Source organism: Ostrinia nubilalis, chromosome 21 (assembly GCF_963855985.1).
Source record: "Ostrinia nubilalis chromosome 21, ilOstNubi1.1, whole genome shotgun sequence".
Lineage (NCBI taxonomy): Eukaryota > Metazoa > Arthropoda > Insecta > Lepidoptera > Crambidae > Ostrinia > Ostrinia nubilalis.
In genome coordinates, this window is record NC_087108.1 from 5,235,705 (window position 1) to 5,262,242 (window position 26,538).

Consider the following 26,538-nt stretch of genomic DNA (forward strand, 5'->3'; position numbering starts at 1 on the left):
AACTGGTTACTGATCCTGAAAGTGCTTCACGAGCTCTATCTAACGGTACCAATAATAGGTTACAAAATAAACTGGATCTATCCGAAAATTCAATGTTTCCAGCTTCCATACATTTAGTAAAACCACTTAATATTAAAAAAGCTATACAAGCTATCCAAAAACTGGTTACTGATCCTGAAAGTGCTTCTCGAGCTCTATCCAACGGTACCAACAATAAGTTACAAAATAATCTGGATCTATCCGAAAATTCAATGTTTCCAACTTCCATACATTTAGTACTGCCACAGTCATGGCACTCATGTCTTGATAATATTATAGCAAGTAAAGCCTAGAACCAATATTTTCCATGAATCATTTTAAATAAGAATGCAATTTAGGAGTTCATTTTGTGTTTATTATTTAATAAAAAAAATTACACTTCATATTGTGTGGCTGGCATACATTTAGTATGGAAGCTGGAAACATTGAATTTTCGGATAGATCCAGTTAATTCTGTAACCTATATTACTGATACCGTTAGAAAGAGCTCGTGAAGCACTTTCAGGATCAGTAACAAGTTTTTTGATATCTTGTGTAGTCTAGAAATAATCGAGTGAGATCACTTATCGTTTCCACCCTGTATTGTTCATAAGCCTACGAGTATTTTTAGATTCGTAGAACCGCCGTCCGCCATACAAAGCACAAGCGCGCGCGCCGCGTCTCAAAGCGGTTTTACCAATCCGCAAGGACAGTGCGCAACATTTCTCAGCTTTGGAGACGTATGACCGGTGGACCATACATTACGAATACGTCGTCACCTGTGAGTTCTTCCCCGGCCGTGACCGCGGTCGGACGTGATCCGTGAAATAATGTACCGGGAATAACAATTCAGGAGTTCGAAATGTATCTTCTAGTGAGTGTTATTGTTGTTGGACTCATCGCGAGAGGAGACGGCCAGTCACCGTGCCCAGGGACTTTTGAATACATAAACGATGAATTGGGGATACACGGGCTGATCCAGATTCAGCCCAATGGACCAGTGTCGGCCATCACCACTAGGGTGAACTTCACCATTGCTGCAAGACTGCCTTCTGTAAGTAATAGTTAAATAGGTAAATTAACTTTCAGACGCTTTAGAAAGTTTTTACCTTTTGTCGTGCTTTTTCCTCATCGAGATTTTATGAATTTTCAAAATGGTTGCCAATCATTTAAAAGGCGTTGCTTCAAAAGCATGCTGTTAAGTAAGTTTTTCATAAATTAACATTAAATTATTATTAAATCTAGATATAAATACCTCGTATACTCGTATGTAATCTATGGACCCTTGCACCTAAGTTTTTAGTATCATAAGGGGCATAAAATAAGGAAACACTATGCAAAATGCACCTTTATGTGTAATGTGTGTTTTAGGTATTTACATTTTGCATTATACATTAGCACGTAGCTAAGGCTGAATAATAACATAAGATGACTGTTAAGTAATTCGTTTTTATCCACTTTATTTTGAAATAGTCTCATCTCGAATTTTGCATCAAATGATAACAACTTTACATTCAAGTACCTACAAACTATTAACTTAATAAATTAACGTCTACCTAAACATAAAGTTCCACGAAATCCAGTTCGTAGTAAATTAAGAGTTATTTAGAGGTTAAATTACTACAGCAAACGACTACGAGCGCGGCAAAAAATTCGTAGCATCGAGAGCAGCTTAGCACGCGAAGATGATTTCACACAAAGCTTCACGAAACAAGTTAGGTAGTACAGTCTTGACACACACACCCCTGCGAAACCAGTTGGATTAAATTGTTAAAGAAAATGAATTAGCCAATTTCGCCTTAATAAACGTGAAAAATAAAAAGTTTCATTTAAAGTTCAAAACCACGAAAAAGTTTGGGTGAAAAAGTGTGTTTGGACAGATAACGCGGCAGTCTACTACATAACTTTTAATTATTGAAGTGTTGTTTTCATTTCCAATTCATAATATCACTGTGAAACTGGTACCTAGAGCATGGGCTCTACTGTGCCGTAATTCTTTGCTATTGCATGACATTCGTTCAAAGCTCGAAGCTCGAAGAAGAATATTACGGAATTGAATCTATGTTGCATGTTAGTTACTTTGTTACTTAAGCCCATGTAGGTTATATGTAGCATTATCGCGTTGCACCAATAAATCAGTGCAAGAAATGCAAAATTCATAAGAACGAAATTAGTGTTTGAATTTCCTGAAAAGTTTAAATGTTGGTGGGTACCTAGTTAGTACGTTCTTAAAAATACAAGACCAGTCCTTAACAAAGCCCTCTACTTTTAAATGTTTTTTTTTTTTTCAAAAATGCAAATTGCATGGTCACTACAGGAAAAACGACGAATAATTTTGGGATTTCAACTCATAGCCATTGCCATTGTGTCTTATTTTAAACGAGTCAAATCATAATAGCTTTTCAAAGGTGACTTCAAAATATGATTATTTAACCTTGACCTTCAAAATATGATCCTAAATATATCATAATAAAGTTGGATAAAGTTAGAATACTGCGTTCTCGTTTTATGAAATTTGAATTTGCAAAAGATCACATAACTCTCATGTGTAACTAATCCTATTTCCAAGAATAATATTATTCAACCAAAACCTTAGGTAGGTATGTTCTGTGGTGAGTGGTTTTGATAGTTTTCGAATAGATAGATAGATAGGTGACTCACAACTAATAAAAAAATACACTAAGGCATCATTAAGAAATAGCCGAACAATCCGAACATGTGATATGATGTGTTGGACCTAGTAAAACTCAAATGCTTAAAAAGAGTAAACAAGATTCGTCTTAGACAAAGGTTTTTCCTTTCTCTTGGTAGACCCAAAAATAATGATATCACATCTCGTTCTCACCTCTGCAACTCCTGGAAAGCCAGAATCTACAGTTTGACCGCCAATAAAAACCCAACCAAAGAAGGCCAAGTGATGATGTTATTTGTCAACAAAATACATTTTCGAAAACTTGTAGCTGTTGTTGACGTCAACGTAGGTATCTGACTCTCACAAACAAATGTTTTATTTATCAAGAGTTAGGTTCGTGTACAACATACCAACAATATGTTGTTAAAAGAAAGTAACTACTTACTTGCTTTCGTCTCGACATTTAATTTTTAATACTTTATACGTGAAGAATTGAAAAGTTCAAAGCATAGGTTAGGTTTTTGATCTATACTCCTGGCGACACTTTAGTGTCCTTTGATCACCCATGGATAAAATCACCTAGAGAGGTGATTAAAGTGAACTTCTTATATCCATGGGTGACCAAAGGAAACCAAAGAGTAGCATGGAGTCCACTTTAAAAACCTGGTCTATTTCTATTCCACTTTGATCACCTGTATTTGTTCACCCAGGTGATCAAAGTGGAATAGAAATAGACCAGGTTTTTCACCTGTGCTGTGACCCGGAATATCATATCCAATTTGAGGTTACCTAACGAAGCTGCGACATCGGATTTACATAATCAGAATAATTAAGAAATAGCAATTAAGAACGTAGACGAAAAATATCGAAATTTAATATTTTTATAGTCAGGTCCTTTGTCGTCAAACTAGTTCTATGAAAGCATTATTGGAATGTCAGAAGGATGTTAACATGACGAGAATTAATTCATTCTTATTTACGAATTTACTCGTATAAATTTGTTTATTTAATTCTTTTTTTGATGACACAAATACTGCAGTTTTTAGTAACGGGCAAGACTTAGTAGAGCAGAAAAAGCTTAGGAAACTTGCTGTTTATGGGTAACTTGATGAAAATATTGCACCAGGGCGTTATAAAATTTTCCTGTTTTTAAACACGTGTAACAAACATTAGGTACCAAACGTCTATTTCCGAGTAGGCAAAAAGGACCAATAACCTTACGAGTTAACCTTGTAATTAAATTGTTTTGTTGCGAAAAACTAAACTATTGCGTGACTTTGATACTTTGATGAATTATTTCCAAAATCCTGTTTGACACGAGCATACTCAACTAAATTCATTCAATTTAAAACCACAAAAACCTAAACAAAGGATAGAGTCTGATAATACAACGTTGTGTACTGGAAATACAGATAGTGAAAAGAAGAAAATAAATAACTAATTATATGAATGGAGAATTTCTTAATTAAAACTTTTTATGCATATTTTGACGTAATTACATTATCTTCACGCTTAAAACATACGCCAACTCGCAAAATAAAACCGCTTCCATAAAATATCATGACGAATGGTAGTCAAGTCCCGTTTATAGGTATGTAAAACACAGGTATAAATCTCTTTCTTACAAATATCAAACTTATGAATATTCATCATAAACTATCATCAGAAAATAACACCTTAAGCACAAACTTACTACTTAGATAAATAAGGCATGCGAAAAATTTTAATATTTTAAGTATAGTAGGTACTTATGGTGGATACTAATTTAAAAATGCAAATGAACTCAACGGACCTTTTTGAATTTATACCTCCCCCCACTAAACAACAAATTCAAAAAGTTCGTTATACTCGTACAAGAGGCACATTCGAGGATTGATAAAATTATAACTTGTATTTGATACGTTTTTAAAGATTCTTTAATTAAAATTTGTATTTGATACGTTTTTAAATATTTTTTAATTATAATTTGTATTTGATACGTTTTTAAAGATGTTATGTAAATAATCTTCTATTATACAGGGTGTTGATTTCAATCCTCGCCATATTTGTTTAGGTGGTCTATTATGACTTATGTAAACGCATTATCCACCAAAACAAAAATTACAAACGAAAGATTTTTTAATTTCATTTTTTAGCTAAGTCAATTTTTTACTGATTCGTGATCAATAAGCTACTTAATCAACTCCCTAAATATGGCGAGGATTGAAATCAACACCCTGTATAAAAATGAATCCCAAAATGATAACTCAACAACGCCTGGACCAACTTTACCAATTCTTTTTTTAATGCTCCTTGAAGTCCAAGAATGGTTTTTACGGCGAGAAAAATTCGAATAATTTCCGGGAAACCCCAGGGAAAAGCCGCGTGCGGAAAGCTAGTCCTTAATAAATATACATTTATCAGTCTCAATTATTACTAATGTGACTATTATATCATAAATGCTAGTAATCATGTAAGTGAGGCGTAATACATATAGCTACTGTTTTATTTAGCTCTTAATTTATACACATACACCAGACCAGGAAAAAATGGTCGATGATATCCCTCTATTATATGCACTCAGTAAGTAAAATAATGAAATTGGTGATAATATGATTGGTGGACGCGTGTACGCGTCGCGCGATACGATTTTGTTTAGACCATTTTCTTGTAGTTAGTAGTGCGAAAGTTCCTACATGAAAAGTAGGTATGTCGAAAAATCGTAACAGTTATTTTAATCTTGTGGTAGTCGGATGGAGTACATCACGAACAATATTTACCAGGGAACACCTACTTATGGCTGTGTAACTTCTGTCTACAACACATAACATGTCCACTTGTTAAACATTATTAACTGGCAATGACATGCCAATTTCAAATGTAGATTATGCCGAAGTTCTTTGTGTTTGGTACACAACAAGTTTATTTCGGATTATTAGTTCTTGTGATATAAGTGTGAAATGTAAACGCTGCCCCCGGGTTTACACTTCAGAGAACTACTACGAAAACTAAATCTGTGAATTCAATTCATTATTGACTATTTTCAGTGGATAGTTATTCGATTGACAAATAGTTTTGTGGATTTATGTTTGCCTTTTGTTTCATACAAGGGATTCCTGAGATTGATATATTTAAATTAATTAATTATAATTTGAATAAACGAAACATTCGGTGACACTTCTATTTAGTTTGGTTTGGTTTTGTTAATTTGTTATTGTGTTCGTGTCTGACTTGAAACCATTTCATTTTCATTTATGAAGCTATAGTATGGAATCATTGTCCTGCCTACCGGCAGCTACGAGTATACTTATTTGTCTAGAGTCTACAGTTGTTAACGACAGGTTTTTGCCCCCAAGAATGATAAATAGCCTCTTTACGGTTCTCTTGCCCACATAAGGTAAGGGCTTTGCACTTTCATCTCTTCAAGTGACCGCGAAGTGCAAGTTTTCCTTAAAGCACAGAATGAAACTGTTCATTGTTTTACTTATACAAAAATCCGCGACGGAATCCCGTACGACCTCCTTTTCAAATGAATGGGTTTTTCATTTTGGGTGTTGCCATGACATTAGAGGTCAGTGGAACTGGATTTTGTTTGATGTGATGCTTAATAATAATCATTAATAAATTTTCAGTACCCAATACTTATTATATTCATTCAAACCATCGAAATTATCTTAAAGGTGTCATAAAAGCATTAAACTGATATTATGTCTTAATTAACAGTATTTATAGAGTTCAGGATAGTGTGTTAATTTATTCTTCGATAAATCATCTGCGCAGTAAAACGTATAATTTAATTAAACGTAATAACCAGCATATAAAATACTTATTCAATCAATAACCGCTACTTGCTATACATAGTTGTTAGGTAGTACAATTATGTGTGACTTTATAACAGGTAACAAGTACTTAGTTATAATACAAACTAACTAAAAACAAAATCAATGAAACGGATTAATTAATCACGTAAAACCAATTAAATGTTCACCAGTGTTCAATTTCAACTCATAACCTGAGTTCTCTTGGGTCCTATACTTATCTGGATAATCTGAAAAATTCTTAAGCTTGTATTACTTTTATTATTTTCCTAAGAGGACGAAACCTACCCAATTCAAATTCAAATGTTTTTATTTCAGAAACCAGTTTTAGTTTATTAACGACGATGATGATTAAGATCAATAAAGTGCTACGGGCAACCAATTAAATTAGTGGTCACTGTAATCCACAAAAGGTGGTCAATGACTAATACAGACAATGTAGAGCTTAGGGAAAACTAAAAAGTTCCATAGGCATGCTCCGAGACTGGTGTAATATGAATGTTTGAAGGTGTTTATATAGGTAGGATACCTACTCAGTCAGTTTGATCAAATTAAAACATATTGAGAAGAGTAGTTAATGATTATAAAGAGAAATTGTAGTAAATACTCTGACATTTAAAAGGATATAATAGCACTGTTAAGTAAGGTTGTTCTTCACGGATACAGTCACGCGAAAAAATATTATGTAAAATGTTTCTTATGATTATACTACTAAGGATCAATAGTCAGCTGTCGAATGACAGTGCCATCAGAAACCAGAATTACCACTTTGTATGGGGAAAAATACTTTCGTAATAGTATCCGTGAAACGTTAATTACGTGTCCTGTTGTGTGTACAAGGTATTTTCGACTTTATAACTACTGTAACTAGATTGAGAGTAGAGCTCTAGAAAGATCCCACACTGGATAAATAAATAACTTAAATGTAGATTTAATAGTTATCGAATATACGACTTACCATGATCTTTATTGGTCAAGATAACTACTTATAGAAAGTATTATTTAGTTAGTACCTTCAAATATCAATTTAAGACGACTATTACCATAAGGATGGCATATTACGAAATTATTATAAGCTTTTTATTAACTCAGTAGGGACCTAATATTGGCCTGCAAACACTTTTAAGTTTCAATTCCTCCTAAACATTAGAAGGAGATTTTAAATAAAAATCTTTCAATAAAAATTCAATCTGTTGTTGTTGTCTGATCTGGTAAAGGTCGCGAGAAGAGCCTGGATGCGGGTAGCGCAGGACCGTTCATTGTGGAAAACCTTGGGGGAGGCCTTTGTCCAGCAGTCCAAAGTCCAAAGTGGACGTCATTTGGCTGAAACGAATGAAAAATTCAATGCCAATAATATGTCACCACATTTCTTTTAAGCTATACTTTTATTACACAAAAAGCCGAAGAAGGATTTGTTACTACGAAAGCGAGAGTGTGATTAATGCCGAATAATATAAGTTGGTTCATGCGATGACTTTTAAAGCACCACTGAGGAAAAACCTATGGGAAAAACAAATACGAGAATTGTGGAAAATGGCGAGCACCCAACTGTAAATTGTAATCTAAATATACATAATAATAACATAACTGTTACATGTAACTTATAAGTATTTAATCTAAAGTCTGACCTAGATCTTTTGGAAAATATGTATCGTAGTATACGGGTTGAATGACCCTACTCAAAACTGGTTACAGTCAATCTTGCTAATCGCTGGGATTCCCATTTTCTCTTAGTCTTTAACATATAATCATATGTATCAATTAACTACAATCTGGTATTTAATAATAACTTTTGTGATGAATTTAATTTAGTCTTGAAGTCACTAACATTCTTATGATACGTCCTATTACATAAGATAATCAAGTTGTTTACGATTACGTAATTATTATAACAGCTGATATCTTAGCAAATTGTTACAATTATATTGAGCAATTAATAAATATCTTAAAAAATAGGTATTTTGGATTTACCACACTGCAAAAAATAATGTACCTGTTCGTAGTATGGTGAATGTAGCACTATATTGCTTCTTTTTAATAGGTAAATGGATAACTTTCCGCTTATTTACAACAAAAAACAACCAACAATCTTTATTGTTTATAAGTAATAAAACAAATACATGACACAAAATTAAATTCAAAATGCATTATTATTTTGATTTTCTTTCAGCTTCCGCTACTGCGTTGATGTCTTTAGTATGAAAAACTCAAAAGTTACGCAGATTTTAAAATTGCTGTATATTTTGACGCTGTAAACAAAATAAAGTATGGACGGTCTTTAATGAATTTCCTTTTTCGTCTAAAATTGACCACCTAATTGGTACCTAAATGGCATGGTATTTCCAGAAATTGTAGCCAGGCATGGTTTTTATACCTTTTATTCGTAATAAATAGTAATTATTTTTCATCTACGCAGGTACTATAAGTTACTTAATAAGTACAGTATTCAGTGGAGTATCGTTGGATAAGTCTTTTAAAATGGTTAGGGGTTTCTAAGACCATTTTTCCATTTAGGGATCTGTTTGCAAATTATTAAAGTTCAAAGTGCCAATTTTTGTTCGAGTAGGGATAACTAAACTGTTGGCTTGAAAAACCTGGAAAAATTCGTAACTAATACTGATTTTCATGAACTTTCAAAGAAAACTATAACGGTTAAGATACATCAGTTAGTTTAAGAGTAATAGTCATTTGACTCATGTATTATAAAAATTTCTTAGCAGTGAAAATTCCTAAGAAGAAAATATTAAAAGTGACTTTAGATGAAGTAATAGCTTGCTTCTGAAATATATTGTGTTAACGACGGACAACTACGGAACCCTACACTGCGCGTGGCACGACACGCACTTGGCTAATTTTTATGTTTATTTCAGAATTACGTAGGCCAAATAAAGCCGGTGGACGAAGAGCACTCGCTTCAGAGGTTCAACCAGGGGGCGCCGCTGACGTACCGCGTGCACTTCCCCGTCACCTCCCCCCTGCCCAAGCTCACGTCGCTCGTGGTCAACAACCAGGAGCTGTGCTCTGGACCGCCAGGTAACCAATTTGTTTGATTTTGCCCCAAAATTTTAACTTTTTTTATAAAATAATCATACTTCCACAAAGACCGGTCCTGCACCGCTCGCATCCAGGCACCTCCCGCGACCTTCACCAGATCGTCGGTCCACCTAGTGGGAGGCCTGCCCACGCTACGTCTTTCGGCTCGTGGTCGCCACTCAAGAACTTTCCTGCCCCAGCGGCCATCAGCTCTTCGAGCTATGTGCCCCGCCCAGGAAGTGTGGGGGAGGCCTTTGTCCAGCAGTGGACGTCTTTCGGCTGAAATGAACGAACAAACGAACAAATTATACTACTTCTTCTTCTTCCTCGGTGCCTCCTCATGAGGATCACGATAGAGCCTTGTCACACTGGCGGATTGCAAGCGTTCGCTGCGTCACCACTCCGCTTTGAAAACGCTTGCGATCCGCCAGTGTGGCAAGGCTCGTAGTGTTCCTCCACAGACTGCGGTCATAATCAGTGTGGATACAGGAGAGCAAAAAATGACATACCTAGTGCCTGAAGAATGGAGCATTTCTGTAACATAAAACAACTTTTTGACCCTTTCGCCCCTTTGGGACGAATTGAACCCAAGACCCAATCTTTCGCTCGTTGGTATTTATTTTCAAGTTTTTAAAATTCGTAAATGCAAAAATCTTAATAATAAGTACAGTATTTGATATCAACAAGTGTCTAATACTCGCGATAGAGCCTCATCCAACGATATTCTTTTCAAACCTATACTACCTATACTACTGCTTCAACTATGACTCAAAAGATGGCCTTTTCCTCTTTATTAATATGATTCACAAGAATGATAAATTATCATGTGATTTATAAAGGACATGACGAGTGACCTTCCTTCATCAAATCCGTAGACATAAAATTCGTTTTAATTTCAGATTTTTCACAGCCAGGCCAATACATCAGCACCATCAGTCTCCAACATATGCTGTACCTCCGCGAAGGGTCTCCTAACAGCGTATTGTACCCCTACGAGCCCACAATCCCTGAGAAGCCAATATACAACCAACCGGCTTATAACCAACCGGTTTACAGCAAACCGGTTTACGAACAACCGGTTTATAACCAACCGGTTAACAAACAGCCTTCCTTCGGCAGGCCGGATGTAACTGGCATCTTCAATGGACCAATCACCATCACTGGGGTCCCTACTAACACGGCTGGAGCCCCGACGCAGAAGTTTACGTTACAGGGATCTAATGGAGGTAAAATCTTAAATATTTAGTACTTTAAATATCTTTGTAATGTTGATTCTTGATAGTGGTCCAAATATCTAAGCTCGGAACAAAGACTAGAGCTGAGTTGTACCTGCACCTAACCTTAACCGTAACAATAACGATAACCGGTGCTTTTTGTATGGAGTTTGACAAATTTTTGACGTTTGTTAAAGTAAGATGGTGCAACTCACCCTAGGTGTCATTCTCTTATTTACTCAAAAGGTAACAATATTAGACCTGTTTACCATTTAAATTCTTATGTCATTCCTACCCCATTAGGACGCTCATACCTAATTAAATTTCTGTCACTTACTGTAGCTATGCAGTTATAAAATGTAATTCATTACAGCTTACTACACTGTCGTCGTGAACAAAACTCAAGGCTCGTCCCAGCCGGGTGGTGGCCAGAACTTCCAAGTGTTTTTGGAAACGACTACAACGTCTAGATACCCCCAGACGCCACCAGCTCAGTTCTATCCAGGGTTCACCGAGAATCCAACTCGCTTCGACCAACCACCTCCAGACTTCAACCCTTACGAGACTGAAAGACCACCAGTTCGCCCGATCAAAACGACACCACCACCACCACCACCAAAACAGGAAACGCCGCTAACTCCTCCTCCTGACTACAACCCCTACGAAACAACCAAAAGGCCTGTCTACCGCCCTTCTAAACCTGACCAGCTCGACGGGCAAAATGCAAAGCCTTCACTGTAAGTTGAAATCCGATTTTTTTACTTCTTGTGCCATAATTGTTCAAATATTCGCTTACTTTTTTTTTAACTAAGTATAGAGAGTGGGTTTATCCTACTAATATCCTACCCTACTATCTTATCCTACTTCCTACTTAATATTATAAATGTGAAAGTTTGGATGTCTGGATGTTTGTTACTCTTTCACGCAAAAACTACTGAACGGATTTTGATGAAACTTTACAGTATTATTGTTTAAAACCCAGAAAAATTCATGATGATCTGTGACAAACTAAATTTCACGCGGGTGAAACCGCGGGCAAAAGCCAGTTTAAAATAATTTAAAAACAAAAATATGACAGACTGCGAGCAAAATAACCTCGTAATTCAACAATCTAACATGAATAAAAATTAGGTTGATGATGAATGATGATGCCAAACTAGTTGTGTGACGTGTTTTGTTGCCTACCAATTTCCTGTAAAGGTAGACTAAAATGTTTGCATTCCGATCACATTTGATTTTATCAGACTACACAAATTGTTTTGATTTCTCGTGAGCGCATAATTTAATAAATAGTGTCTGATTATACATTTAAAATTCAGCTGCCATAATATTATGCCATTCTTGTTACAAAATAGTCAATATTCCAACCAGGGACTATTCCCACCTCTCGTTCCCACCACTGCAACTCTTGTGTAGTCAGGATCTACAGCTTGACCGCCACAAAAACCCAACCAATGAAGGTCAAGTTTGTCCCGGGGGAAAGTTAAGCTGTCATTGGACCTAACATTGGACCCGCAACGAAATTAATGAGAAGAACATAGGAGGAGTTCGAAATTAAGGTTCGACTTCCCTCCATTGCAAAGCGGATGACAGGTGACAAACAAAGGTTTAAAACCTATAAGAAAAGATTATGCACCACGGACAATAAATATCAATTAATATTCCAACCAGATATGCCTCAATGTTCCTATTATAGTATTTGATCAGGTACAATTTTGTATTTTAGCATCCCAGATAGCAACAACGAGTGTGGCGTGATAGCCGGCGGAAACGAGCACCAAGGCCTGATCTACAACGGGCAGGCCTACGACCGGGGTCAGTGGCCGTGGCTCGTGGCCCTCTTCAAGCAGCGGGCCACTACTCTGTCGTTCATATGCGCGGGGACTCTTATCTCACCAAAGCACGTGGTCACTGGTAAGTTGGAACCAGCACCAAGGCCTGATCCACAACGGACAGGCCTACGACCGGGGACAGTGGCCGTGGCTCGTGGCCCTCTTCAAGCAGCGGGCCACCACTCTGTCGTTCATATGCGCGGGGACACTCATCTCACCGAAGCACGTGGTTACTGGTAGGTTGGAACGAACACCAAGGACTGTTCTACAACGGGCAGGTCTACGACCGGGGCCAGTGGCCGTGGCTCGTGGCCCTCTTCAAGCAGCGAGCCACCACTCTGTCGTTCATATGCGCGGGGACACTTATCTCACTAAAGCACGTGGTTACTGGTAAGTTGCAACGAACGCCAAGGCCTGATGTACAACGGGCAGGCCTACGACCGAGGCCAGTGGCCGTGGCTCGTGGCTCTCTTCAAGCAACGGGCCACTACTCTATCGTTCATATGCGCGGGGACGCTTATCTCCCCAAAGCACGTGGTTACTGGTAAGTTGGAACGAACACCAAGGTCTGATCTACAACAGGCAGGCCTACGACCGGGGCCAGTGGCCGTGGCTCGTGGCCTTTTTCAAGCAGCGGGCCACCACTCTATCGTTCATATGCGCGGGGACACTCATCTCACCTAAACACGTGATTACTGGTAAGTTAGAACCAGCACCAAGGCCTGATCTACAACGGGCAGGCCCAAGACCGGGGACAGTGGCCGTGGCTCGTGGCCCTCTTCAAGCAGCGGGCCACTACTCTATCGTTCAGCGCGGGGACTCTTATCTCACCGAAGCACGTGGTTACTGGTAAGTTGGAATTAACACCAAGGCCTGATCTACAACGGGCAGGCCTACGACCGGGGCCAGTGGCCGTGGCTCGTGGCCCTCTTCAAGCAGCGAGCCACCACTTTGTCATTCATATGCGCGGGGACTCTTATCTCACCAAAGCACGTGGTTACTGGTAAGTTGGAACGAGCACCAAGGACTGTTCTACAACGGGCAGGCCTACGACCGGGGCCAGTGGCCGTGGCTCGTGGCCCTCTTCAAGCAGCGGGCCACCACTCTGTCGTTCATATACGCGGGTACTCTAATCTCACCGAAGTACGTGGTTACTGGTAAGTTGGAACGAGCACCAAGGACTGATCTACAACAGGCAGGCCTACGACCGTGGCCAGTGGCCGTGGCTCGTGGCCAGTGGCGGATTAAGAGTATCCGAGGCCTTAAGCACAGAGCCTGTGTAGGCCCTCTATTGCTAAAATGGAAATGGAAGGAATGGAATGGAAGGTATAAAGTATAAAATGAAAGTTCATCAAAATAGAAAGTGTAGTAGGTAAAATGTAAAACTTAAAACATTATTTTCCTTGCCTTAATCAGAGCAAACTCCGAGATTACATCGTCGAAATTTATCCGACGAAGTATGTCTGCCTCAATACACATTAATGCTAAATAATTAAGCTTGTCTGGACGGATTTTTGTTCTTTGCGGGTTTTTTAACCTTTTTAGTTGTGAGAAGGATCGTTCAGCAAAGCAGTTAGTAATCATTAAGCTGTGAAAGATTCTAAACGCAACCACAATGATATTAGTCTTACACTAGCACACTTCTTTTGTTTCTCTTCTTTTCTCACATCGCATGTTTATTTTAATATATACATTTATAAATATATACACATACAGGGTGTCCCGTAATGCAACGTCAAGCCGGAACTGGGTGTTGAGGCAAGTTATGCTGGTTATCAAAAAAATAAAAAAAAATCTATGTGTCATTTTGTCAAAATAATAGGCATTTAAAAAAAACAAAAAAATCTACTCCCGGTGACGGTCTTTTTACTCGTGTTGCCACAAATCTTCACTTTTTCTATTATTTTTTTTATGTAACCCTGAATAATGCTTCTGTTTGGAATTTATTGTACCCTTAAGACTCCGCCTTTATCCGAAACTATCCGTAACTTTTGAATCAGTTTCGGTTACGGTTATGGATATTTTTTTATTTCGGATATCCGATAGTATCGGTTACGGTTACGGATATCCATAACATCCCTGCTTGGTAAGATGGCCCTCTCCGTTCCGCTCATACCTTTTAAAATGGCTTCTCCACCTCACTTAAGCCAGAAACTTGAATTTTGGGCACATTAGAATAATAATATTTAACCAAGGTAGATAAAGTTATAAACGGGATTATATCCAAAAAAAACAAAAATTGTCGACAATTACAGCAAGAATTTACCAAGTGTTATACCATTTTGGAATCCTTACTAAATGCGCCAAATTATGACTTCACTTGCCATACTCGCGTAGTACAATTTTTTTTTCAGTACCTACAGTCAGTTTAAACTAGACAAAATTTTTATTTTGAAATTTTTTTTGGGAATAATGTATTTTTTTCATCCAAGCTGGAGCAGCTGGTTTCGTAATTTTGATAACAATTTAGAGAAGCATTATTCAGGGTTACTTAACAAAAAAAAATTTTGGAAAAAGTGTTAAGTTTTGTGGCATCACGAGTAAAAAGACCGTCACCGGGAGTAGATTTTCTTGTTTTTTTTAAATGCCTATTACTTTGACAAAATGCCACATAGATTGTTTTTTATATTTTTCTGATAACCAGCATAACTTGCCTCAACACCCAATTGCTTGACGTTGCATTACGGGACACCCTGTATACACAATTATTATTATTTTAATACGGGTATTATTTTATTATGTAGCATCTTTAACCGCTTGAGTCCCAGACGGCATTAATTAATGTCATAACAATTGATTATCTATTGTGTCTAGATTCGCGGGCCTTGAAGGATTAATTTACTATAATTATGTTTATTCAACAAATGTTTGCACATTATTATTATTGTTATAATATTTATACTAGCTTTTGCCCGCGGTTTCACCCGCGTGAAATTTAGTATGTCACAGATCGTCATAAATTATAGCCTATATGTTAATCTGGGTTATAAACAGTAATACTGTAAAGTTTCAACAAAATCCGTTCAGTAGTTTTTGCGTGAAAGAGTAACAAACGTCCAGACATCCAAACATCCAGACATCATGACATCCAAACTTTCGCATTTATAATATTATAGTAGGATTTAAACGGCCTTGTTGATATGCAGTTTAGGTTAGTGTCCGTGACTTCCACTCGGCATGGGGCCCACTGAAAACCAGCGTCGTGGCCTTCCCCACCGTGGGCCACGGCATATGCTGAGTGGAATCCCATTGCGATGGGCATCGCTGTTGAGACAGGATAGCACTGCTCACTGCTCAGTTCACTTTTTATTTCCTTGTAATATTTATGTGCCATTTCTGTCTTTTTCTCTGTCATGTATAAGTGATGTTCATCGTAATAAATTTTTCTTTCTTTCTTTCTTTAAACGCCACTTGTATATTTGGGAAAACGCACTTTACTTTATCTACACTATAATATTATTATTATTAAGAGGAAAACTTTGTTTGTTTGGTTGTAATGAATAGGCTCAAAAACTACTGGACCGTTTTTAAAAATTCTTTCACCATTTGAAAGCTACATTACTTACGACTAACATAGGCTAAATCTCGATAAAATGTAGGTATGAAATGAAACGCCTCCCTCCATCCTCTGCTGGGAGGCCCCTGGAGAACAGGGGCCCCAAGCACGTGCTTGTAGTGCTTATACGTTAATCCGCCACTGCTCGTGGCCCTCTTCAAGCAGAGAGCCACCACTCTGTCGTTCATATGCGCGGGGACTCTTATCTCACCGAAGCACGTGGTTACTGGTAAGTTGGAACGAGCACCAAGGCCTGATCTACAACGGGCAGGCGATCTACAACGAAACGACTTTCATTTAACTTTTAAACCAAATGTTTTAACCAAACCTACTGGCATTAGTTGGATTCCTCCAAATCTGAGGCTTTTCCATTCCATAGTGTTTTGTACACGAACTTCCATAATTAGGTCACACGTTAAGTTAAACGCATGCTTTCTTGTAGGAGTCCTATTTTCAGCAGTGGACGTCTTGTGGCTGGAATGATGATGGTGATTATTATCTTATCTTAACAACCCTTTTAACCTTTGACCCTTATAATAATATTTTCTTTTCAGCGGCTCACTGCATGCAGCAGAAGAACGCCAAGCTAGCCACCCAAGACATCGTGGTGAAGGTGGGCGCGTACAACGTGAAGGATTGGGGCGACGATATCTCGCAGACGCGCACCCTCGTCTCCGCCGTCATACATGAGAGATACAACGCGTCCACACTTGCAAGTACGTGTCTTTGTAACTTGCGAAGAACCTTAAAGTTCAATTTTATTATGTATCTTTTTAGCTAGGCAAAAAGTTAAGTTAGTAAGTAAAGTCATATTTTTGTACTCAGCTTATTTACTCATAATAAAGTTAAAAATCTTACAAGTTCATTTATTCTCAGTGTCTTGACTTACTTGACTTATGGTCCTATGTCCCCTAGATGGGGCAGAGGGCGTCCACAACAGTCCTCCATCTCGTTCGGTCTTGAGCTTCTCGCTTGATCTCGCTCCAGGTCTTGCCGATCTTCTTCGCCTCGTCCGCTACAGTGCGCCGCCAAGTTTGCCTGGGTCGACCACGTTTGCGTTTTCCTTGGGGATTCCAATCCAGAGCCTGCTTAGGGATGTGATCGGGGTCCCTTCGGAGAGTGTGGCCAATCCAGTTCCACTTGCGGCGCTTGATCTGCTGGTCGATCGGAATTTCGTGGCAGCGTTCCAATAGCTCGACGTTGGAGATTTTCTCGGGCCAGTATATGCCGAGAATTCGGCGAAGGCAGCGGTTGATGAAGACCTGCAGCTGGTGCGAGATAACCTTGGTGACCTTCCACGTTTCACACCCATGGAGCAGAACGGATTTAACGTTGGACCCGAATATTTTGATCTTGACCCATCGGGTCAATTTCCGTGACTGCCATATGGGGCGAAGTTGTGCGAAGGTAGCTCTGGCCTTGGCAATGCGCGAAGTGATGTCCTCTTCGGTACCTCCAGTTTCTGACACGACGCTCCCGAGGTAGGTGAAATTGTGGACTCGTGCCACATCCTCTGCACCAATCCGTAATGGCGTGCAATTTCTCACACCAGATCGCATCTCTTGGGTCTTCCGGCAGTTAATTTTGAGCCCTGTGATACCCGCTTCCCGATGTAGGTCATCAAGTTTGGATTGCATATCGTGATGCGTGTGGCTCAGCAAACAGAGGTCATCGGCATAATCTAAGTCTTCTAAGACTCCGATTATACCCCACTCTATTCCACGCCGTTGGTCTTGATATGCGCGATTCATGACTCCATCCAAGACAACCAGAAAGAGAAGGGGCGAAAGCAGGCAGCCTTGCCGGACGCCCGCATGCACCTCGATGTCTTCGGAGATGAGGCCGCGGTAGCGCGGAAGACCTCCTGAAAGTGTTCACGCCATCGTTGCAGTTGCCCTTCAGACGACACAATAAGCTCTCCATCACTTGACTTAAGAGGCTTCTTCTTTGGTCTGCTACTTCCTGCCAAGGTTTTCGTCGCTTTGTACAGCTCTCTCAGATTGCCCACAGCCTTTTGTCTTTCCGCGTGCTGCGGTAGATTTTCCTGCGCATCTGACGGTATTCTCAGTGTGTCAACTTTCAATAAGCTTTGTCATGGAGCGGGATTTTTGTCACACATTTGACTCTATGTAGTACGAGTACTCAATCAGTAGAGTACTGTGATAAACTTAAATGAACTTTAGACTCCGGGGGGACTCTGTCCCACTTAGTATTGTTTTTAAGAGCGTTACCATTAAAACAGGTTTTTAAAAATAAAGTGGTGACTGTCCCCCTGGCCGTGGCCCCTAAACAGTAGGTATAGTCCTAGCTTAGATAGATCCTGATGTAATGAAAGTCTGTTCTCGGTTGACGTAGTTTGCTTCATTTACAACTTATTAACAATACTTAATACTTGTGTTTCCAGATGACATCCTCATGCTCACGCTGGACCGGTCCGTGGAGTTCAACACCAACATCCGCGCCGCCTGCCTGTGGACGGGCAAGACGGACCAAAACAGGATCATCGGCGAAGCGGGAGTAGTAAGTTATCTTTAAACTTATTTGTCTGTAAATGTTTCGGCCAACAGTTTAGACGTGCAACTTACTTATCTATGTAGCCCAAAAATTTTATTTCATGCAAAATTACAATTACAAAAAAAAACTACGCGGGATTTTAAGTCAGTTCATCATGTACGGGAAGAGCTGTGGTAGTTTTCACAGTGGTCCTGTTCTCTGCCAAAACTACTCCCCCACTCTTCCCGTAGATGTGTCAAAGGGACATTAATCTCTCGTGAAAATAAGCTCAATATAGTGTTTTTGGCAGAAGGTTAATTAATTGGCAGTGAATGGCCAATGACATTTCAGCTTAATATGTACCAATTTAGTGCCAATAAAGTTAAAAAAAAATGCTTGTGTTACGAGTGTGGTCACCACACAATAGTCCAGCCGCGACGGGGTTTGAATCAGCGTTCCTCGGATCTTCAGTTCTTTGGGCTATTGTCACCTTAATCTGATGATGATGATAATGATGACGATATGATGATACATCCGACCGATTTCGGCCACGGCCAGTATGGCCACCACGGCTTTGGGAGGAGATGGCTTTTGCGGCAAATCACCTCGCACATTGAGGGCTTCTGATCACGATATCTATAAAGTTAATGAACGCATTGCAGGTCGCAGGCTGGGGCAACAGCGAGCTAGGGCTAGCGGGCGAAGCTCTGCCGAGGATGGCACGCGTGCCCGTCGTCAGCACCGCCATGTGCCGCGCCAGCAACGCTGACTTCCACAAGCTCACCTCCGAGTACACCTTCTGTGCAGGTAGGGAGAAGAGGATTGGTGGCTTACTCAGGGTTTTTGATACAGATATTTTTGACACATAGAATACAGAGTTACAGAGAACACCCTCTGTGCAAGGTGCTTGGAAGCAAAGGGGATGTGCCATGTTGGGGGACCGTATGAATGAAACAACAGTTGGTATTAGTCTCTGCTATATGTCTGTTTTAATAATGCGAACTGCGTGACTATTTATACAATATAGATTAAAGGTAAATGACGTCACAGCATCAGCACTGTACGTGATAAATGTGCTGACACTGTGAACGTGATCAAGATAAGATATGAAGAGATTTAGTATTGTGCATACCGGCACAGTACTCCCCCCCTTTAAATAAGAAATAAATAAAAAAAATAATGCGTTAATTACAATAACATACATAAATTATCTACGTTAATACAGGTTCAATGTTCAATCTCTACATACTTACATACAAGAAATAAAAATAATGTGCTAATAACATAATACAAATTACAATAACTATCTACGTTATACAAATCATGTGGTGAAAAATTGTGAAATGTTTATAAAGATGAGATTATAACAAAACATAACCACTGGCTTCTTCCTTATCTGGCGTTTTCACAGTCGTGGGTTGCCCTCGCGCAAGCTCGGCGTTACGCGATGGGTGCGCTGTAGTCACAGCGTTCATGCCTAGTGTCCTTGCACATTTCATAAGCGTTATCGGCTTCTGAAGACCAAAGGATAGGCGAATTATCATTCTTGAAATATTCAAAGTATTCAACTTCGATACGCGGCTGCGTAATTTTCTCAATTCTTTGACTGTGTTTCAATTCATCGATTGCTTTGTATTTCTGCTCTGTTGGGCGATTCCTTGGCTCGTTATCGGATAACCTAAGAAATATTCGCTCTAGAGGGATTCACATTTTTCTAAATGATTGAATTCCCAAGTTAAGAGTCAGCGTTTTCTCACCGTAAGTGTTTATCTTTGAACCATTCGTGGTATATAACATATTGCTCATTTAGCATTGTTGCTTATCACTTTTACATTGCTCCCGTAACGATTAAAAAACCTCATACCACTTTTTCAGTCGGTAAAAATAAGGCGGTTAGACGGGTAGATAGCACAGAAGCCGTGTTGGCTGTGCGATTTTTAGTTTCCTTGTTTCGTTTGTTTCCAATCACATGGTTATTCACATTTTTCACATTTTTCTGCATACGTTGATACATATTATAATAACAAAATCTTCTTACTTGACTAGGCGACCTTGGCCTGTAACTGCTGCGTCGCAAATTTTCACGGTCATTATTCATGGCACAATTATTATTTCAATTGCACATGTTGTAGCTGAGTTAGCACATTTTCCATTGTTTGGCCTTGAATTTTTGCTGATGTTGTCGTTGACTGCTGAGTGCTGAGACTTCATTATTTTTGCATTCTCTAATATTTTATCACCGATTTGAATCTTTTGAGGTTCCAAGACTGATTCCAGCTGCGCAGACGAGGTTGGTCCTTCCAATATTCGGGAATATGGGATGTGACAGCGGAACTGGCAACGACTTCTTGTGGTGTTGTGTTGTACGACTTGCACGAAGTTGACATGTTGACGGTGATGTATGTTGATGACGTCACGGATTTGCTCTGCTCAATCAGGGTAACCAATTTGATTCCGTGTCAGATGGTGAAAGCTGGCGAAGGCTGATGCCGAAGGTGGTGGTGATGGAGGTTACGTCTCACATCACGTTGTTTCGTACGTGTTAACTTCGTCGTCGTTCGTCGGCTTCGTTGGGATCGCTGGATTAATCTTCTTCACGTCGGGTTCTTCGTCTGTGATAATAATTTGTGGCAACTTCGTCGGGATCATCTTCTTCGTCGGGTTCATCTTCTTCGTCGCGGTCACCAATTTGTGCCAACTTCGTCGGGATCATCTTCTTCGTCGGGGTCACCAATTTGTGCCATCTTCATCGGCTTCGTCAGGATCGTCTTCTTCGTCGGGGTCACCAATTTGTGCCATGTTGGGGGACCGTATGAATGAAACAACAGTTGGTATTAGTCTCTGCTATATGTCTGTTTTAATAATGCGAACTGCGTGACTATTTATACAATATAGATTAAAGGTAAATGACGTCACAGCATCAGCACTGTACGTGATAAATGTGCTGACACTGTGAACGTGATCAAGATAAGATATGAAGAGATTTAGTATTGTGCATACCGGCACAGGGGACATCAAACATCAAAACAAAATCAAATAAATTTTTATCACCGAAAAAATTTAAACAGGTTATGTAGAAACGTGTGGAATATTGAAAGCAAAAGAAAAAGAAATGGTTTTCATGAAGTTAATTTTTTTATTAAATTTTCGTTAATCCGTATTTCACGCGTCACAGCTGGGTCACTCCGCTGCTCGCTAGAGTAGTCGTACGCGCTCGCATATTGCCTCGATCTGTCTGTCTCGCTCACGCCTCGACCACGCTTCCAGTGTTATTATTACATACTTAGCTAACTTAGACCATTTTGAATTCTAATAAGTGTTACATTAGCGTACGTAAATAGTGCTCGCGACGCGTGTGTCAATAAATTACCAATTTTAGGAGGATATTTTGAGTCGCTTTATTTTACTCTTTTTTTTGCACAAATGGGATCAGTATCAATAACTCATTACCCAGAATTTTTTTTTTCGGTGATTAAAATTTAGTGGTGTATAGTGGATAATCCCACTCTGGGCACGTGCCCAGGGCCTCGCGATATAGAGGGCCCCCGTCTGCTCTCAAAGAAAACCTTTTTCAAGATGAAAAGGGACCCATTGATCCTGAAGTGCCCAGGGCCCCTAGTAGGTTAAAGACTGGGACTGGCTGGGACCAGCGGGCGAGGCTTTGCCCCACGTGGCACGCGTGCCCGTCGTTTGCACCGCAGACTTCTCGCTTCCGAGTACACCTTCTATGCAGGTAGGTAACTTAAGGAGAGAGGATAACTTATTCAGGGTTTACGGAGAACACCAGAGAACACCTTTTGTGCAAGTTGGAAGCAAAGGCTATGGCAAAGGGGACGTCTTCTCAAACTCAGCACTTCCACAAGCTCACCTCCGAGTACACCTTCTGTGCAGGTAGGGAATGGAGAAGATTACTTACTTAGGTTTTCGGAGAGCACCAGAGAGCACCTTCTGTGCAAGGGATAGGGGATATCGTTTCAAACTCAGCACTTTCACAAGCTAACCTCCGAGCACACCTTCTGTGCAGGTAGGGAACGGAGAAGATTACTTACTTAGGGTTTTCGGAGAGCACCAGAGATCACCTTCTGTGCAAGGGATAGGGGATATCGTTTCAAACTCAGCACTTTCACAAGCTAACCTCCGAGCACACCTTCTGTGCAGGTAGGGAACGGAGAAGATTACTTACTTAGGGTTTTCGGAGAGCACCAGAGATCACCTTCTGTGCAAGGGATAGGGGATATCTTTTCAAACTCAGCACTTCCACAAGCTCACCTCCGAGCACACCTTCTGTGCAGGTAGGGAATGGAGAAAATTACTTACTTATTAGTAGGGTTTTCGGAGAGCACCAGAGAACACCCTCTGTGCAAGTTGGAAGCAAAGGGGACGTCTGCTCAAACTCAGCAATTCCACAAGCTCACCTCCGAGTACATCTTCTGTGCAGACGTAGGGAGCAAAGGGGAAGAGGATTGATGGCTTACTCAGGGTTTTTGGAGTTTTACATAGAATACAGAGAACACCCTCTGTGCAAGTTGGAAGCAAACGACATCTTTTCAAACTCAGCACTTCCACAAGCTCACCTTCGAGTACACCTTCTGTGCAGGTAGGGAACAAAGGGGAAGAGGATTGATGGCTTACTCAGAGTTTTTGGAGTTTTACATAGAACACAACAACACCCTCTGTGCAAGTTGGAAGCAAAGGGGACATCTTTTCAAACACAGCACTTCCACAAGTTCACCTTCGAGTACACCTTCTGTGCAGAAAGGGAACAAAGGGGAAGAGGATTGATGGCTTACTCAGGGTTTTTGGAGGTTTACATAGAATACAGAGAACACCCTCTGTGCAAGTTGGAAGTAAAGGACATCTTTTCGAACTCAGCACTTCCACAAGCTCACCTTCGAGTACACTTCTGTGCAGGTAGGGAACAAAGGGGAAGAGGATTGATGGCTTACTCAGGGTTTTTGGAGTTTTACATAGAATACAGAGAACACCCTCTGTGCAAGTCGGATGCAAAGGGGACATCAGTCTTTTCAAACTCAGCACTTCCACAAGCTCACCTCCGAGTACACCTTCTGTGCAGGTAGGGAACACAGCGGCAGTATGAGTCCCAGCAGGGCAACAGAACAGCGAGCTGGGACTCAGGCCCCTCTTTACCACTGGGCACTCTGGGCACGTGCCCAGGACCCGCGATCACGCGGGGACCTTTTCAAGATGAAAAGGGCCCCGTTGATCCTGAAGTTCCCAGGGCCCCTAGTAGGTTAAAGACGGCCCTGGGACTGGCGGGCGAGGCTTTGCCCCAAGCTCACCTCCGAGTAGCTTTGCCGAGTCAATTACGACCCTGTGCTACAAAGGTTGAAAAATTGTTATTTTTTGGGAAACGTGTCCCCCTCTCCTTGATGACGATCGGTCGAAAGAAAGATGCAGGTTATGGCTTACCTGGAAGTCTTTAAAACTTCGGACGCAGGTCGGCCGTAAGTAAGGATAATCTGTGGTTGTGTTCCCCAGTCGACGAAACACATGATGTCTTGCCCTACGTGCCCAAACAACTGCACACAAGAAAATTTTCATGAATGCTACTGACAACGTTACTCTTGTGGCAGAGTTTTGGGCTGACACTGTGTAGGTTTTTTGTCGACACAAGAAGAAGATTTATTTACACTTTATTCTTCATTTCAGGTGACCGTAACGGGGTGGGACCCTGCCTAGGGGACTCCGGCGGTGGCCTCTACATCATCGAAGATGGCCGCTGGCGCGTCAGGGGAATCGTCTCGCTCTCTCTCCGCCAAGAGAATGGAGATGACACATGTAACCTGAACAACTACATCGTCTTCACGGATGCAGCCAAATACGACAAGTGGATTAGAAATATCGTACAGCAGTCTAGTCTGTTCTAAAATTCTCAATTCTCAATGTCTCTCAAAGACTTCTTAAGTATTGTTACTGGACAGGCTGTCATTAAAATATTGCTAGGTATAGGATCTGATTACTATCACAAACTTAAGAAGAGGACCAGCCCCCCTTGAAAAATAGCAAAGGACAGTTGTACTTAATTATTTAAAAAAAATACCGTTAAGAGTCGCATCTCAATAATGTAAAAAGTGCTTAGATGGTGAGAGCAGGATGCCAGACAAGCGAAAGATCGTAGGTTCGATTTCCATTTTGGGCATGGCATTTTATTTAACAGTTATTTTCCAAATCCGAAGGAATTCGACTCCGGTGTTTTAGTTTTTGCGAGTTCAGGGGGGCAGATAAAGGTCAAGAAGTTTGATATTATCAATCTGACAATATGGTGGCGACTGATGATGAAATGTAGTTCTTACGTGCGTAATTACTAAATACTATTATCTAATTCTTGATGTTTTTCTAGTATTACTTCCTATTTACATCTGAAGCCTAATTGAAGACTTTCTCTCTTACGAGGATATTATAAAGAGTAGATCCGATGTTATTCTTCAGGTAGGAGGTAGGTCTTACACGAGACCTCCTGCATGTATTTAGGTACTTACTTAGTCGAATAAAAATATAAAACTTTTTAGAGTTAGTAAGTGCAGACGACAGAGAAGGCTGTTAATGAAATTTGTTAAACCTCAAAAGCATTTTTATTGAATGATCTGTGATCTAAACTTATGATTGCTTCTTCTCTTATGTATTTTCACTAGTTACACCGAGTTTTGAGTAAATTTTAAAGTTATTAGATAGCGGTATGTAAGATTTATAATGTAAAATGCAATTGCCATTTAAATAATTAATTTAAGAATAAATATCTATACAATGTGCCTTGAGTTATTTATGTGTGTGCCTACTTACTTTCTAAAATCTATCTACCCACTTTAGCCGTGTTGTGTACTCGTAGTGTGTACTTTGTAAATTAAACTAAAATACATATGCTTTTTAACGCATTTTTGAAGCAAAATAATTAATAGAGTAATATAATTTTAGCCCATAATCAAGTCTTAAACCTATACCTACTTTAACTAGATTCCAGACACAATGCGCCCAGATTGAAAGCAAACAAAAGTTCGAACTTCGAATACCTACAAAGGATCAATATTATAACACAAGGTGTTTTTGAACTATTCAAAGCCATTTTTTTTTTATGAAAACTTGGCAATAAACACAGATAAGGATTAGAGGCAATAAACAATATCGTATGTTTATTAACCGATTCCTTTGCCAATTTTTTATTATTTTTTTTCTAGTTTGACTTTCTTGACGACTTTTTGGCGGGCTTTTGAACGCACTAGGCGCGATTTTTGAAGCCAATTTTGTATTTTTCTCTTTTTGTGTTATAAATAGTTATCTATCTATTGGAAGTCGTTAAGTCAACTTAAAACTCGACTATGCCGGACGGGGACGGTAAGGACCCGCCCAGGGGCAAGGAAAAAAGGAAGGCACCAAATAGAGATCACACCTATACGAGTGCAGATGAAGATTTCTACAAACCGTACGTAAAACCAGGGTATAGAAGGCTATTCGCGGAGAACACGGTGAGTGGCGAGTTTTCTGTATTTGTGGAAAGCACGAAAGAGAATGAGAAGATCGGGAACAACAATCCCATCCTGACTACCAACCTTTTCAAAAATGAAATCAAGGGCATTACCAATCTTAAAAGAATTAACGCCAATAAAATATGTGTCACATTTTCCCAGTCTAGTAATGCCAATAACTTCCTGAAAAACGATCCCTTCCTAACCAAACACCAACTCAAGGCATACATCCCAGCCACAGCAGTAGAAACAGTCGGCGTGCTTCGCTTTGTACCCACTAGTATCAGCAATGAGGAACTTTTTAAGAAACTCTCGTCATCATACGAGATCATAGGTGTACGTAGGTTCACCAAAAAAGACAACGGCGAAATAAAGCCCTTCCAATCTGTGTCTATCACATTTTTATCAACTGTGTTACCCGAACATGTGTATCTAGACCTTTTTAGGTTCAGAGTATTCCCATACAACGCTCCATTGTTGCA

General features: G+C 39.8%; 1 protein-coding gene across 1 annotated transcript; it reads left to right on the plus strand.

The window, feature by feature from the left end:
- Positions 1 to 696: 696 nt before the first annotated feature.
- On the plus strand, positions 697 to 25,345 carry LOC135082181 (spermosin-like). The gene is made up of 9 exons (XM_063976951.1): positions 697 to 1,072; positions 9,318 to 9,480; positions 10,380 to 10,706; positions 11,068 to 11,431; positions 12,421 to 12,608; positions 16,637 to 16,798; positions 18,487 to 18,602; positions 19,238 to 19,382; positions 24,246 to 25,345. Exons 1-9 carry the CDS (start codon positions 881 to 883, stop codon positions 24,461 to 24,463), a joined length of 1,875 nt encoding a protein of 624 aa, XP_063833021.1. The 5' UTR covers positions 697 to 880; the 3' UTR covers positions 24,464 to 25,345.
- The last annotated feature ends 1,193 nt before the right edge of the window (positions 25,346 to 26,538 follow it).

Excerpts from the sequence above, each read along its gene's own strand:
- LOC135082181 (XM_063976951.1), top strand. The coding sequence starts at position 881 with ATGTATCTTCTAGTGAGTGTTATTGTTGTTGGACTCATCGCGAGAGGA. Across the intron at positions 18,603-19,237 it reads TCATCGGCGAAGCGGGAGTA|GTCGCAGGCTGGGGCAACAG; the intron begins GTAAGTTATCTT and ends AACGCATTGCAG. Across the intron at positions 19,383-24,245 it reads CGAGTACACCTTCTGTGCAG|GTGACCGTAACGGGGTGGGA; the intron begins GTAGGGAGAAGA and ends TCTTCATTTCAG.